At 28.0% G+C, this 14,090-nt stretch overlaps 1 protein-coding gene across 1 annotated transcript in view; it reads right to left on the reverse strand.

Moving 5' to 3' along the window:
- LOC123297861 (lachesin-like) overlaps positions 1-14,090 on the reverse strand; it is a 547,758-nt gene that overhangs the window by 19,616 nt on the left and 514,052 nt on the right. Inside the window, exons 11-12 of the mRNA XM_044879670.1 lie at positions 7,993-8,058; positions 7,559-7,590 (exon numbers count right to left, since the gene is read on the reverse strand). Of these exons, the coding sequence (XP_044735605.1) occupies positions 7,559-7,590; positions 7,993-8,058 (98 nt within the window). The remainder of the gene's footprint in view (positions 1-7,558; positions 7,591-7,992; positions 8,059-14,090) is intronic.

The following is a 14,090-nucleotide window of genomic DNA, read 5'->3' on the forward strand; positions in this document are numbered from 1 at the left end:
CCATGGTTTATAGACGTACATTTGTAATTGTCTGACGTATATGGTGCTTTTCGATGAATGAATGAATATATCTTTATATTATGATTATCAGATATATTGCGTCTGTAGTAATAAATGGGCGAAGATTTATTTCAGAGCATTTTTTTGGAGTTTGTTCAGAAAATACTCATGTAATTTGAGTTGTTGAATAAAGAATAAGACGTAATTTTCTTTATTATATTATAAATATAATAAAGTATTGAGATCGAAAAAGAAATCGATATCGGGGTTTCAACGGAAATACACGTTTTCAGGTTCCCTGATTCCAAAAAAGTGGTTTTTAAAAAATGTTGCGTCCGTCGGTATGTCTGTTACAAATATTCATGCTTTTTCAGCGTAATAAGCTTGGGTGAACTTAGTATATAACAGTACACTTTCTAATCAATATGACTTTGTTTTGCACACTCATACGAACATTTTGAGCTGGGTGCCATAAAAACTCATATTGTCCCATAGAATTTGCAACCTGATGACCTTTTTCCGGCTTTATTTCTTACAGTAAATGTATATTGTACTTTACGTTCAATTTGCTCATTCAGTAAGTGTAAATATTTGTGGATGTGTACATATATGTATCTGTTGTATTCATTTTGATTATTAAAGATAATAAATCATCTTTTAGCTGTTTGGTATTTATCAAATATGTTTTACGTACATATCTACGTATACACACATACCTAAGTATGTACAATCAACCTTACAATTTTCATTCAAGCTAAATAACGAAATATGTCATTGTGTGTACCTATTTATATACCGGATGAGCCTATCTTTTATCCTAGAGAAAATTCTTATCGATGGAATTTATGTTCGATTATCATAGATTTGCCAAATATTTATTTGTCTGTGCTTGTCCAATCCTTAAACAATAGTAAAAGAACTTATATATTATTACTTCTAGCAGGTTCTATCCTTATCTTCCTTATTCCTTTATAAAATTCCATGATTCACCTCTCATTTTCAAGCTTATTATTTCTAGGTTTGACGAAAAATATACTCTTGGTCTAAAAATGTACCGCTTGGGAAAAAAACACGCTAGACAAATAATTTAAGCGAATAAAAATAATTGAAATAATAAGTTTATCAGGCAAATCTGTTAGTTTTTACAGATGCTCTCCTAATACTCTAGACATATAATTATATTTTTAATAATATTTTCTCCTAATATTATTAATTCAAGAACTTTTGATTTTTTCTCCACTTTTATACGAAATTTGTTGTTTGTTGTTTTTAGCCATGGGTACAGGGAAGTCACGGGTTACGATAGCTTTGGGAGCGGAATTCCGTACGGGTCGAGCTAGTTAAATCTTAATTTATTATTTTTTCTTGTTATTATAAGGGCACGGAAAATGATTGTGCGAGCGGAAGTGTTTCACATAAAGTACAGTGAGTCAAACACTGTTTATCAAATATACTAATAATCAGTATCAATATCAGATTATCAAAGGGATAATATATAAATAAACAAATAAATATGACACCACGAAAGCAGTTTCAAAAATTGTGTTTCACCGCCATTGTTAGACTTTTGTACAAAAAAACTGCATTATTTATAATTATAATTTATTATTATAATTACCTGCATTACTTGCAAAAGGGGTCTGGCTTCTTAACGAACTAAGGAAACCATTGAAGTGAACGACTTATCAAAGACAAATTTCAGTGATCTTGTGATAAATTACATGGTTTTTAACACAGATTAACGTAAGGAGTGCTGGCTTCCAAGTGAAGATCATCGGTCTAGCCCATAGTCCTTTAAATTCTCAGCATTGCAGCAGGTACCGCAGAGAATATATTGCTAATCTGTTTTTGTTACATTGAGATGCAGATTGATGAGATGACTCAAGCTATACAGAAAGGTCCATACATAAACCTTCGCTACATACCAACGAGATAAGCTGCGTCACGCCATCTTACCGAGCAAACTTACTCGATTGGGTTGTAAATAAAAAATAAATATCAATTTTTGTATTCTACGAATGAAAAACTAAAAACAGTTTTGCTATAAAACTTATAAGCGATCTTTCCATTTTTATCAGAAAAAAAAATTATGTTCAATAACTCAATTGGCGTTTGTCATAACAGAATTGCGTGGATTTAAAATATGCATTTTAAAGACTCATACTGTACATAAAATAAACTACTTCCCAAAAATTATAAGAGATATAGCCCTTTAATTTAACTATCATAAATCATTTTGATTGTTATTTATTAAAATATATAGAAGACCATTTTGAATCAAGTTGAAGGCAATTATATGTGTACACAGAAAAGTTTTAACTGATAATTGAACAAATTTGTTGAAAATAAAATTTGATAATGAACAAAAATATTCAATTTAAAGGTGATATGATAAGTCTTTTCAACATTGGTTTTGTATTTCATTGTCTGGTTTAAGACTTTGATTATTGATATTTTTGATTGTCTAAATTTTTATAAACTACTAGTTGCTAAACTAAAATTTAAATTTTTGTGAATTCATAAATCTTTCTATTTTTCCCATAGTTACATCTCCCGAATCAGGCCTCAGATCGAAATTTGGTATAGAGCTTTTCTATTTGTCTTGATAAGAATAATTTTCTGGTATAATTTTCTGCTATCGATAACATAAAACACTTTATACTGCGTGAATTACCAGTGGATTCAGTAGAGTCATGTCCCACTATTTTACACATGAATCTTTGGATTGACGACTTTAGCGAAAGAAAAATGAATGTTGACTATAATTATATTATCACAAACAGCTCTAAGCTAGCTTACATCATTCAGTTGAAAGTTATTTATCAAAGTATAATATAACAGCGATGGCTTTTATGTTTGATAAATTTGTACCTACATTGCAATGATAGATATTTGTATTAAATAGGTAAAATAGAACAATAGATAGGAATACAACATGTAAATAATACCACTACCAACTGTGAATTCGATGCAACTAGAGTACGTAGGTATACCTGGGTGGTCTCTTATTATTATTATGTGTACTATAGGTATTAAACACTTCACTTAACTATTCATACATGTATAATAATATGCACATAAGGTAATTAATTCAGTACATATGTCGAAAATAATATGTTGGTAATTTAATGACGATTAGGTTGGTAACAGTACCTACATATCAAACATAAGATACATACAGGATATGAGATATATGTCTGTATGGTAAGTCTAGATATGTATCTTGGTTTGTATTGTTTGTATATTCTGTATATTAGCCATCAAACAATAACCTAAATGACAACAATGTTTTAATCAATTGTTACATATAAAAGATGTTTTGTTTACTATTATCAGTACGAATTTGATATGGTATTTATCTACGTTTGCACTGGAATTTTAACAATTTAAAATTTTTAGAACGGTTTTTTGCATTTATTATCACCTTCAAGTTGGAGCAAGTTGGTAGAAAAATAATTGAACAAACTAAGCAAATATTATTACTAGCCATGTTCAATTAATTTTTTTTTTCATTTTAATCCATTGACAGGATAATATATTATGGTAAAAATATTGATATGAGTTCCTCAATAAAAGATACCTGTTAAAATAAAAACAAAGATTTAGAGGTGTCGTGTGACACCCGGTTGGAACTACTTTATAAATGTAGCGCTAACTTTTTTTATTTAAAAGATATTTTTCTGAAAATTTAAGAAATTAATTTCAGAAGTCAAATATTTGTTTGATTCTGTAAAAAATTTAATTTTATAGCTATTTTTAGTTTTCACTGCATGAAATATTTGTAGTATTAGTTTAAAAAAGACATACTTTTGATTTAGCTGTCAACTTTATATATCGTACATATACGTTTGGATAGATTAGGGTATTTATTATGACATAACATAAAAATTGCATTTTACTTACTTTAAATTATTTCCTTAACTTCTGATAACTTAAATCTCATTTTTTTTAAAGGATAAAACAAAATTTTGACAAAAAGTACAAATTCATCGTTATAAAAAGAATTTTTGCATTTTGTCAAAATTGATGGCAACCTGTATAGATTGCAAAAGTTTTAGTTTTCTAGGTAACCTAGATGTCGGTTTTTCGTGTCTGTTGCAGTTTTTTTGGTTTTAACTCCCAACCAGCAAACAAATATCTTGCGATAAGAAACAGAGTTCCAAAAATTAAATAGTCCGACAAAATAACATTGAAATTATAGTTGAGGAATTTCCTCTTATAAGCTTTTTGGCGAAAATATTTGTCTCAATCTATTGACTTGTGTGTTAATCTATTCCTTAATTATCGTTTTTAACAAAAGTTTTAAGTTTTTTAACAAAATAAAAAATTTATTTAAAATTGCAACAGACTAAATTAAAATAATTTTCTATTTTCCATTTTCTAAATGTAAATTGTTATTTGCTATCCAAAATGTGAATTCATCATTTATAACATACCTTTTTCTCTCAATTCCTGGCATTTGTTATTACAGATTACGTGAAACAAATTTAAATAACAAAGACAAAATAGATAGTGTTAACAATGTTAGATTAGACATATGAATATTTATACATCCGACAGAAACTAGATTATACAAAGGGACCAAGTTCACAGTTGGTTTAAGTGGCTTACTAGAAAAAACTGAAATTTATAAAATTTAAAAACCTCCTGGCTAATTTTTCGAGTGCAGAACTCTAAACTCGCATTTGAAATTTATCTAAGAACAATCTCTATTAAATTACCTTTTCCTTAGAGGTTTCTCGGTTCTAACGGAGCAACTATTACGAAGGCACGTGTAGCTAAATCGAATTATTTTGAGCTAAGCTTTATGTGGTACAGCGTTGTAAAGACCTTTTAGCGACATGCTGTATATTAGGATTTATATGTTTCCCACAAAAAAAAAAGCTTTAAATATGTCGCACATATAAAGAAAAAGAGCATATACCTTTGAAATTTCTATCCAAATTCATTTTCAAGTCGACCTTTTTAATACAATTTCACTTCTCCTGTGTTGGCTTAAAATAGCAATCCTTGTCATTCGCCACGGCTCAAGGTATGCCATTAAACATAAGAATCGGTCTAGAATAATTACTTTTGTATTCCCAATTTTAACATACTTTTTGTATTCCCAAAATTAAAATATTCCGTGGGAGTAAGTTGAATCAATTTGATCATAAGTTTGAGATCAGCGACTTTAAAAACTCCCGTACATGCCTTAAAAAGGATGAACCACCCAGCAAACAATTTTTTCGTCGGAATCAAAAATTTCTGTTCTTTTATTGTACTATATGCATTTTTCTCGAACTTGTTTACTTAAATCTCATGTGTTTCGTTATAATACTCTTACTATAGAGAAAAGCGAGGGTTTCTTGGATAATTTTAAGGTAATTTAACAAACAATAATTGTTAGATTATATTTTGATACTATTCATGATGCTAAGTAGAATTTACAATCAACACACACATAAGGATAGATGAATGATAGGAAAGATTAATTTATTTACCATATACTTCAAATCCTTTAAAATGAGATACAATTTGATTTAATAAATTTTAAACTCTGTTAAAAAACTTTTTGCATTTGATTATGGATTAAAATTTATTCCAAATATTTTGTTGCAAAATAATTCCATTATACTTAGAAATATTGAGTGTTTTTAGAACTGGATTATTTTTTAACTAAACTGAACGTGTTACAGCGTAACTATTATAAGAAACAGTAACATATTCGTTGTGTGCGTGGTCATGGTAGGGACAATAAAATCGATGCCAGCACTTCCAGTGAAAAATTTTGGCGATAAAGGACGCTGTTATGACTTATTTTCAGTTCTTTACATGTTAATGTTATAGAAAATGTCAAATTAAAATTATTGAAAAATACTAATTAATTAAACTTAATGCATTAAAAATTGTGAGAATATGAAATCAAATTGCACAAATATTATTTTTCAAATATAATTTATCATAATTATTCATTTAAATTTGTGAGACAATAATATTAAATTTTCAATGTAAGTCATAACTGCAATCCATACAATTATATATGCATCTATACAATTCTATAATTAAAATAGTGTATCGTTGTCATGGAAACGAAACTCGCGCACTTTGCGAATATTCTCATTAAATTTTTGTGCAACTACCTTAAGGAAATCTAGCTCGTATAATATTTACATTACTTAATTGTCATGCTCATAATATACATAAGATTTATGAAATAGGTAATTACGTAGATAAAATTCATTTCGTAAGCACTTGTAAATAAATGTAGTTTTGATCTAAATGTTTGTAAATAACACTTTACTTTGTGCAAACATATGTTTTAATGTACAGTAGGAAATCTGAATAAGATAACCCGTCTATCTACTTGTAGACAATATTTGATGGAGCTTTGTGTACTTGAAAACATATATTTGCTATTTGTACAATTTTTGTGTGTGTTATTTTCGATAGATTTATATGTTACTTCTATAAACTGATGAAATCATCACTACAACGAAAATAGATTTTGTTTGTTTGAATAAATTTTTATTTAACAAGTGAAAACAAACAATTGAATGAGTTAATTGTTGAAATACCATGCATAGACAGAATTGATTACTCTATCACATTACAAATACATATATGTCACACATACATAAGTGATATTCCCATATAATACATACTATAAAATTTACGCCCTCACAAGTAAACAGTGATTTTTACGAAAAAATGTATCAAACAAAAGTTGTTTTGTTTTTTACATTTTAACTTTTCTATTTCTAATGGTTTACAAAATTTACAAGATCCAATTGACCTATATAGCTCATTAACGAACTCGACCTCACTTTTTACGTCCTGAGTACGCTATAAAAATTTCACCTTGTTATCTTTTTTTTTTGAGTTATCGTATCCACAAACAGACGGACAGACAACCGGAAACGGATTAATTAGGTGATTTTTGAAAAAGTGAGGTTGAGTTCGTAGAGGAGCAACATAAGTCAATCTTCTAAACCGTGAGAGATAGAAGAAAAAAGTCTAAATGTTCCTTATAAAAAAATAAAAACTTTTGTTTGAAATTTTGTTGTTGACATCACTTTTAATTTATAAAAAAATAATACAAGCACTGACATTCAACCCTTTCAATACAGGGTACTTTCAACAATTAACTCAGTCAATTGTTTGTTTTCACTTGCTTGTTATAAATTCTATCTTTTCATTATATTCTTAACATATGCATTTTGTCAACCAAATCTTTCGTCATTTATGTAATAATATTGCCTATATATTTAAATGAATAATATTATCATTTGAAAATATAGGCAATATTATTACGCAAATGATAAAAATCGTTGGAAAAACTCATATTAATATTATAATGAAAAGATACAAAAGACGAATTTTGCGCGGTGCAAAATTCGGGCCTGGACGTAGCGGAATAGGTGACTCTGTATAAAAGCTTAAGGGCTACAATTTCTTTTAAATTTTTACCGCAATTAGAGCTTGTACTTTGAAAAGTATATTTTACTCAAATATTTTTTAGGGTTTTAAATGTGATGGCATGTTTGGAGCTAAGTTGTAACCTACCTGTCATACTTACGTGTTGTGGCCTTATTGTTTCAAACATTTGTACTGAAAAATAATTAAATAAATAAAATAATCAAGTATTATTTCAAATTTTTATTTACAATGACAATATTCCTTTTAATTACTGTTATAGTTAACATACAGGTAATAATTAATATTAATTATTAAATATTACAATAATATTAGTATTATGTACAGTTGTTATTGTTATTTCTTTTAAATTAAAACAATATAAATTTTAATTAATACATTTTTGGCAATGTTTTTTTTTTTTTATTGTTTTGTATATAAATAAACAAATAAATGTATATATAATAAATATATTATTATTTTATTTACAAATTTAAAAATGTCATCTAATAAAATTAAAGTAATTATTATCATAGATCAATACATGAATCGATAATAATAATACAAAAATTTTAAAATTTTTTATACTACTTATACCATTAGAGTAACTACTAATATTTTCATGTTCAATTACACTTTGTCCTCTGGCTGCTTCTGCAAGACCTGTAATTAAAAACATTCCATTAATTTTTAAACTACTATTCTGAAAATTTTAATAAATACTTCCTAAGAATATATTGACTATTACTAGTAAATGTGTGCAAAATTATCCAATATTAAATTTAATAAAAGCCCCATTAACTTTTTTTTATAGATCGATCATTGACCTCTTGAAAGAAGTCTTGATTCTGCTTATGTCCTTCGCAAAAAGCTCTTCACTATCCTTATATTATCCAGAATGGTCCAAGTTATAAAAGCAGAATTTCATCAAATAATACATACAAAAGTAGAAAAGTAAATAAGCGAAAAGTACAAAATTTTGTATTTTTTCAAAATAAAAAATATTTTTGTAATTTTTGATCAGTCTTAGGCAAAAAACTACTAATTTTTTCTCTGGGCGCTTAGTTTTTGAAATAAAAATTCTTGAAAAGTTAGAAATGTAATATTCGATTTTAAGAAAAATATTTTTTTTCCATCTCTAAGGAAATTCGCTTTGCTTACGCAGCTTCTGTGCTTTTGTTTTTTTGTTTTATTATCGGTGTTAGAAATGATAAATGTTTGAGCATAATTATTTTATTGTCAATATAAGTCAGCTTATGTTAGCATGGTAATATTGTCAATCGTGTCTTGATAAAAGGGTGTATCCCTAGAAAGGTTTTAACTCTATTTTTAACCCCTGAACCAAAAACCCAAAGGGTGTTATAAGTAGACCGCTATGTGTGCGTGCCTGTCTATTTATCGGTCTGTCTGTCTGTGGCATCGAAGCACTTAAAAGGATGAACCGATTTTGTTTTTTTTTTTTTTGAATTCTTTTGAATGGTAATTTGATGGTGAGTGTTTAGGGTTCTATACCCGGAACAACTAAAAAATAGGCCATGTTACTCAAAATCGGTTCGGTTTGGAGAAGGCTCTAAAGAAAAAGGAAATTTCATGGAGATTGCTCACAGATAAGTTTCAAGTGCGAGTTTAGGGTTCCGTACCCGAAAATTTGTCAGGGGTTTTTTAAATTTTGTATATTTCACTCATATATTTTACATCTATAAATATTATTATTATTATTTATTTATTTAAAGTCACTTTTTAACATCGAGGTCATTAACGACTACTATTTACAAAACATTAATTTGCTAAATTTTATCTAATAAATTTGCACTTTTAAGTAAGGCGATAGGTCGAAGACATTGTTCTTGCATCTATAAATAATATAGTAATGTTTTTTGTTTGATTTTAAAATGAGTTTAAAATAGAATATTAATATCAAGAAACAGCAGAAATAGCCTTGTAATAAAGTTAATAATTACAGTAAAATATCTTATTGTTTTTATAGTTATTTTCATCAAACATAAAAATAAAAAAAACCAAATAATAAACATTTATAGATTTTAATTAAAACATTACAATGTATAGGAAGTTTTTGTTTAATAAAATAAAATATATAACGATAGATATGCAATTAATAAAATATAAAATACCATCCTCAACGATGTGAAAACAAATTAATTATAAAATGCAGAAAATAATTCAATATTAATTATTTTTAAACGATCATACATAAAAACAGAGCTGATTCTAGTAAGAATGGCTCTTTAAAATATATGTAACTCGTTTATCCCCTTTCTGTAACACTCGAAATAATGGTAAGGATTGTTTTACACAGGTAAAATATATGTATGGTTTTCTATTTTTTTAAATTAATAATAGTCGTAATTATTCATTGAGTATATCAGAAAAGATGGCCGTGCAATATTTTATATTGACTATTTTTACAGAAATCTGTAATTTATGGTAATTTCAAATGACTACTTTTACAGAAATATGTAATTTATGGTAATGTCAAATAAAATTAATTTTTAATTTTTTTTTTTATTTCTTAATAAATTATAGTTCATGTGTTATTCTGAAGTATGAGCTCTATTGCTGTACAGTTTCATTAAAAACCATTCGCTTGTTTTAGCGTGAAAGCTAAACAAACAAACAAACATGCTTACTTTCTCATTTATAATATATAGAGATAGAGATAGAGATGTATCAGGATAAGGCTAGCTAACATAAAAGCTCATATTTTAGAAAATCTACTCTATAAACAAACAACATTCATGATGGGGCTTTTCATTAAATACATGTTATATGTGTATTATATCTGTACCGAGCACATAATTATGGAAAATGAAAATTATGCAATAAATGTATATTCATGTTTATTATTTTTTCTTTTGTAAAGTTTAATATTAAAAATATTTTATAACTTTATTGAAATTAAATCTTCTTTAAAATTCATATTTCAATTTATTTATAAACAATTGGTTAATGGAGGGGGGCAGGGTCGGAATTAGACTATCACAACTGTTATTGTTTCTGTTATTTTTTGAAAAACTGCTCAAATGTCAATAATACCCGACTGTAAATTTTTTCATACTTGGACAATTAATTTTATATTTGTATAAAAATTTCCTAGCGAGCGCCCTTTGGACACGTTCCTACTCTGACTTATTGATAATTCCTGTGGGAAGCTGCGGTTTCCGCAGCGGTGTGTTTCGGGGAAGGGTTAAACTGGGCTCCGTATTGTGATAATGGATCGGGCATTAACAATTTATTTATAAAAAACACATTACGGCATACTTTGGATTTGAGGGGGGGGGGTAGTGCGAGTGGTCTAAGTATCAAAAAATTAGCGTAACTCGAGAAATTTTTGAAGTGAACCGTCGCTGTGTTTGTAATTGAGCTAATTAAAAATGCGTAATTTTCCAGTTATAGTATCCACTCGACCTGCATTAACAAAAAAATTAACAAAAAGCATTACGATTTTTCATGAAAAGGGTCTATTGTGTATTCAGTTAATTAAATTTTCACTTCTATCGGTAGTCCCCAAAAACTGCCCGAATGTTTTTTTTACAGACATAGAAGGTCTGCTAAAACTTTTGATGAAGCTTTATAATACACAGTTTTAAAATTTAGCCAATTTGAATCAAAGTAACCAGTTAGGTCGCCTAGAGATTAGAGCACCTCTCTGTTACCGTCAGAGAATTTCCCTAGTAATTCAAACCAACACTTTTCAATATTCCTTGATGTGAAAAAAATATTGAACAGACTTCAGATCGGTTTATGCTAAGTAATGTCTTAGACAAATTTTAAAGATAAACGAAAGACATTACGGACAAATTTTAATGATGAATCTGTAGTCTTTGGAAATCTTTGTTTTTGTAGTAAAATACAGCGTAACCCAGCCAAACAGATAGAATAGCTTTGCAAAATTATATTTCTATTTTGAAGGTTTATTTTCTATATATATTTAAGAAATTAATTAATCAAACAATAGACTTGTTGAAAGCTAGTGTCTTTAAAATTATCAGTTTTGAAACTAACCCGGGAAACGACAGACATTACAGCTACTTAGAATTAATAAGTATCTAGCCAGTCAATTATTTATAACGAGACACCAGTATCAAAGAAGAAATAAATCCAACTGCATAATTGTATACTTTATTTATTTAATAAAAAATTATTTTGCTAAGAGCAAAATTTATTAATAACCATATAATAGTATACTTTGGCTTTCTTCAAGTAGATTGTGTTTCATTTAAAAAATATAGTCTTAACCCTTAGCGAACGGAAAATAATATCCTTAAAGTTTTCAATTTATTTTTTATTCCTTTATATAAATTTAATAAAAATTTTAAGTGTATAACGTATCTCGAAATGCTTTACTACTTGCAACCATTAGACAATAATATACACTGTTTGTTAAAATAATTTTTTGCTCCAAGATAAACAAATTAATCAAAACTATTATTAATACACTTAATAAGTCGGAAAATGTGAAAGATTCTTTTTTTTATGTGTTCCCTAGGCTTTTAGATACGTTCATCACCACTAATCTCTGCATTACTATAAAAATTGAGAAAATTAGAGTAGTTTTCCAACCCCGAAGGCACTCCAAATAGTACCAGTTACTAAAAAATTTTTAATTTCAAAATTTCACCTCTGAAATTGGCTTATCGCGAATCTGAGGTCAAAAAGCATCTTAGGATAGTTCTACTCCCAGAGATGACAAAGTGAGATAAAACAATTTTTTGAATTCAAAATTGCATCTCGGAAATTGCCTAGCGGGGATTTTAATATCTAACTGTATTCACACATATTCCGGGGCGAAATTTCAAATGTATTACATTTTGATGCCATGTGTAGGGGTGGTTTTAATGTGGTTCCAATTATTCTATTTCCGTGGTAAAATTTTAAATTTTTATCACTATTACTGTTTGGAGAGATTTGAGGGTGGGAAAACTACCCTAATTTTTCATAGTAATACAGATGTTAGTCGCGATGAATGTTTGTAATGATTTAGGGAACTACAAATGAGAATTTTTAAAATCGAAACTGTTCCGCAACTTTTACACATTTTATGGTATTTTCCGATTTATTTACTATATTATATTGTATTTCTTGGTCAAGTACATTATTTTTATAAATATCAAAATGAAAAATACAATTTTCACTTTTGTCTATTATCTGAAAAACGGTTTTTTCGAACACTCCTTCCTCCTTCTGTGATTTACATTTTATTAGACTTTACGCGACCTTAGTGCTCGATGAAAAAAGTTAACTAAAATAAGAAATCAAGAAATACAACTAAAAATTATACGGAAAAATTTGATCTAAATAGATATAAAATTTACGTAAAAATAGAATTTCCTTTTTTTCCGAGATCTGGTCCTCTATGGGTTAAGATATAGTATAGTTGTATAATATAATAGCGTATATTGTTATCTGCTGGTTTTATTTAATGATAAAATAAGAAACAGAGAGATATGGTTCTTCTTATTACCAATAAATTATGATTTAATAAAAAAGTTTTTTTATGAAAAATATAAATATATATATATACAGTTTTATTTCATATATGAAAAATCACGTGACAAAGGAGTATTAAGAGGCTTAGCGTATATTAAAGTCACACGTCAAATAATTGAAGATTTTAAGGGATTTTTAAATTTTTTCATAGTTTTAATAACGAGATAATAAGCTAGATGGTAAGTAACATTTTTTCTTGTAACGGATGATTGATTCTACGACTATGTAATGGCATTTTGTACACATGTACATCAGACTCCATAGTTAATTTTAGAAGACGGTGCTAGCCGGTTACTTCATGCACAGAGGTGGCGGTTTCTACCTAAAAAATTAGCCTTTCCCACAAATAGTTCAAAATCATGCATTAACTTTAAAAAATCTGTAGAGTTTCAAAAGTGTAGTTGCCATTATCAGGTACATTTTGTTTTCTTATACGACATTTTTAAATGTCGATTTTGGATATGGTTGTCGAAAACTGTACATTATATCGAAAAAAATGTAATGACAAAAAATAAAGGTAATAAAAAAAAGAAGATATCAGTGTGTGAGTTTCTGATACTTACGAAGTTATGGTTTAATTAATTGTTAACATATTATTGACTAAAACCGCTAAGGTATTCGAAATTAATCCTGCAGACATGATCCAGCAATGGCATGTGGTACAAATGTAAACTAGTCCCTTTGAACGTGATGCAGACTGATCAGTCCGTCCAGTCACGACGCAAAAGGTTTTAGTGGAGAGTTAGGGAACTTGTCCTTTTATTTTGTGATTAACCAATGGCATTACTTACACTTGCTCATCAGACACCAAAATCAATTTTAGGATGTGGTGTCAACCGATCAGACAATTTTTCGAGGTAGGATATTTGCCTATTTTAGAGCAGTAATTATTTGTAGCAGTAACTATCCGCTGACCTCTACATATTACTTCTTTGGATTTTAGCCTAGGCCAAAATTTATTTAACAAATTTTTAAAAATTATAAAAAAGTTAAAAAATTTACGGGGAAAAGGTAGAAATTGAAATTAAAAATGAAAAAATTATCCAGGCCAAATTTATTTATTTTCTGCAAATTATTCTTCTGAGCAGGGCCGGATTTAAATTTCTGCCGCCCTGGGGCACTTTAGAAAATGCCGCCCTATGACTGAAATTTTATTTTAATAGTTTTGATATCTTATTTAAAAAAAA

This window comes from Chrysoperla carnea, chromosome 4, assembly GCF_905475395.1.
Source record: "Chrysoperla carnea chromosome 4, inChrCarn1.1, whole genome shotgun sequence".
NCBI classification, from domain to species: Eukaryota; Metazoa; Arthropoda; class Insecta; order Neuroptera; family Chrysopidae; genus Chrysoperla; species Chrysoperla carnea.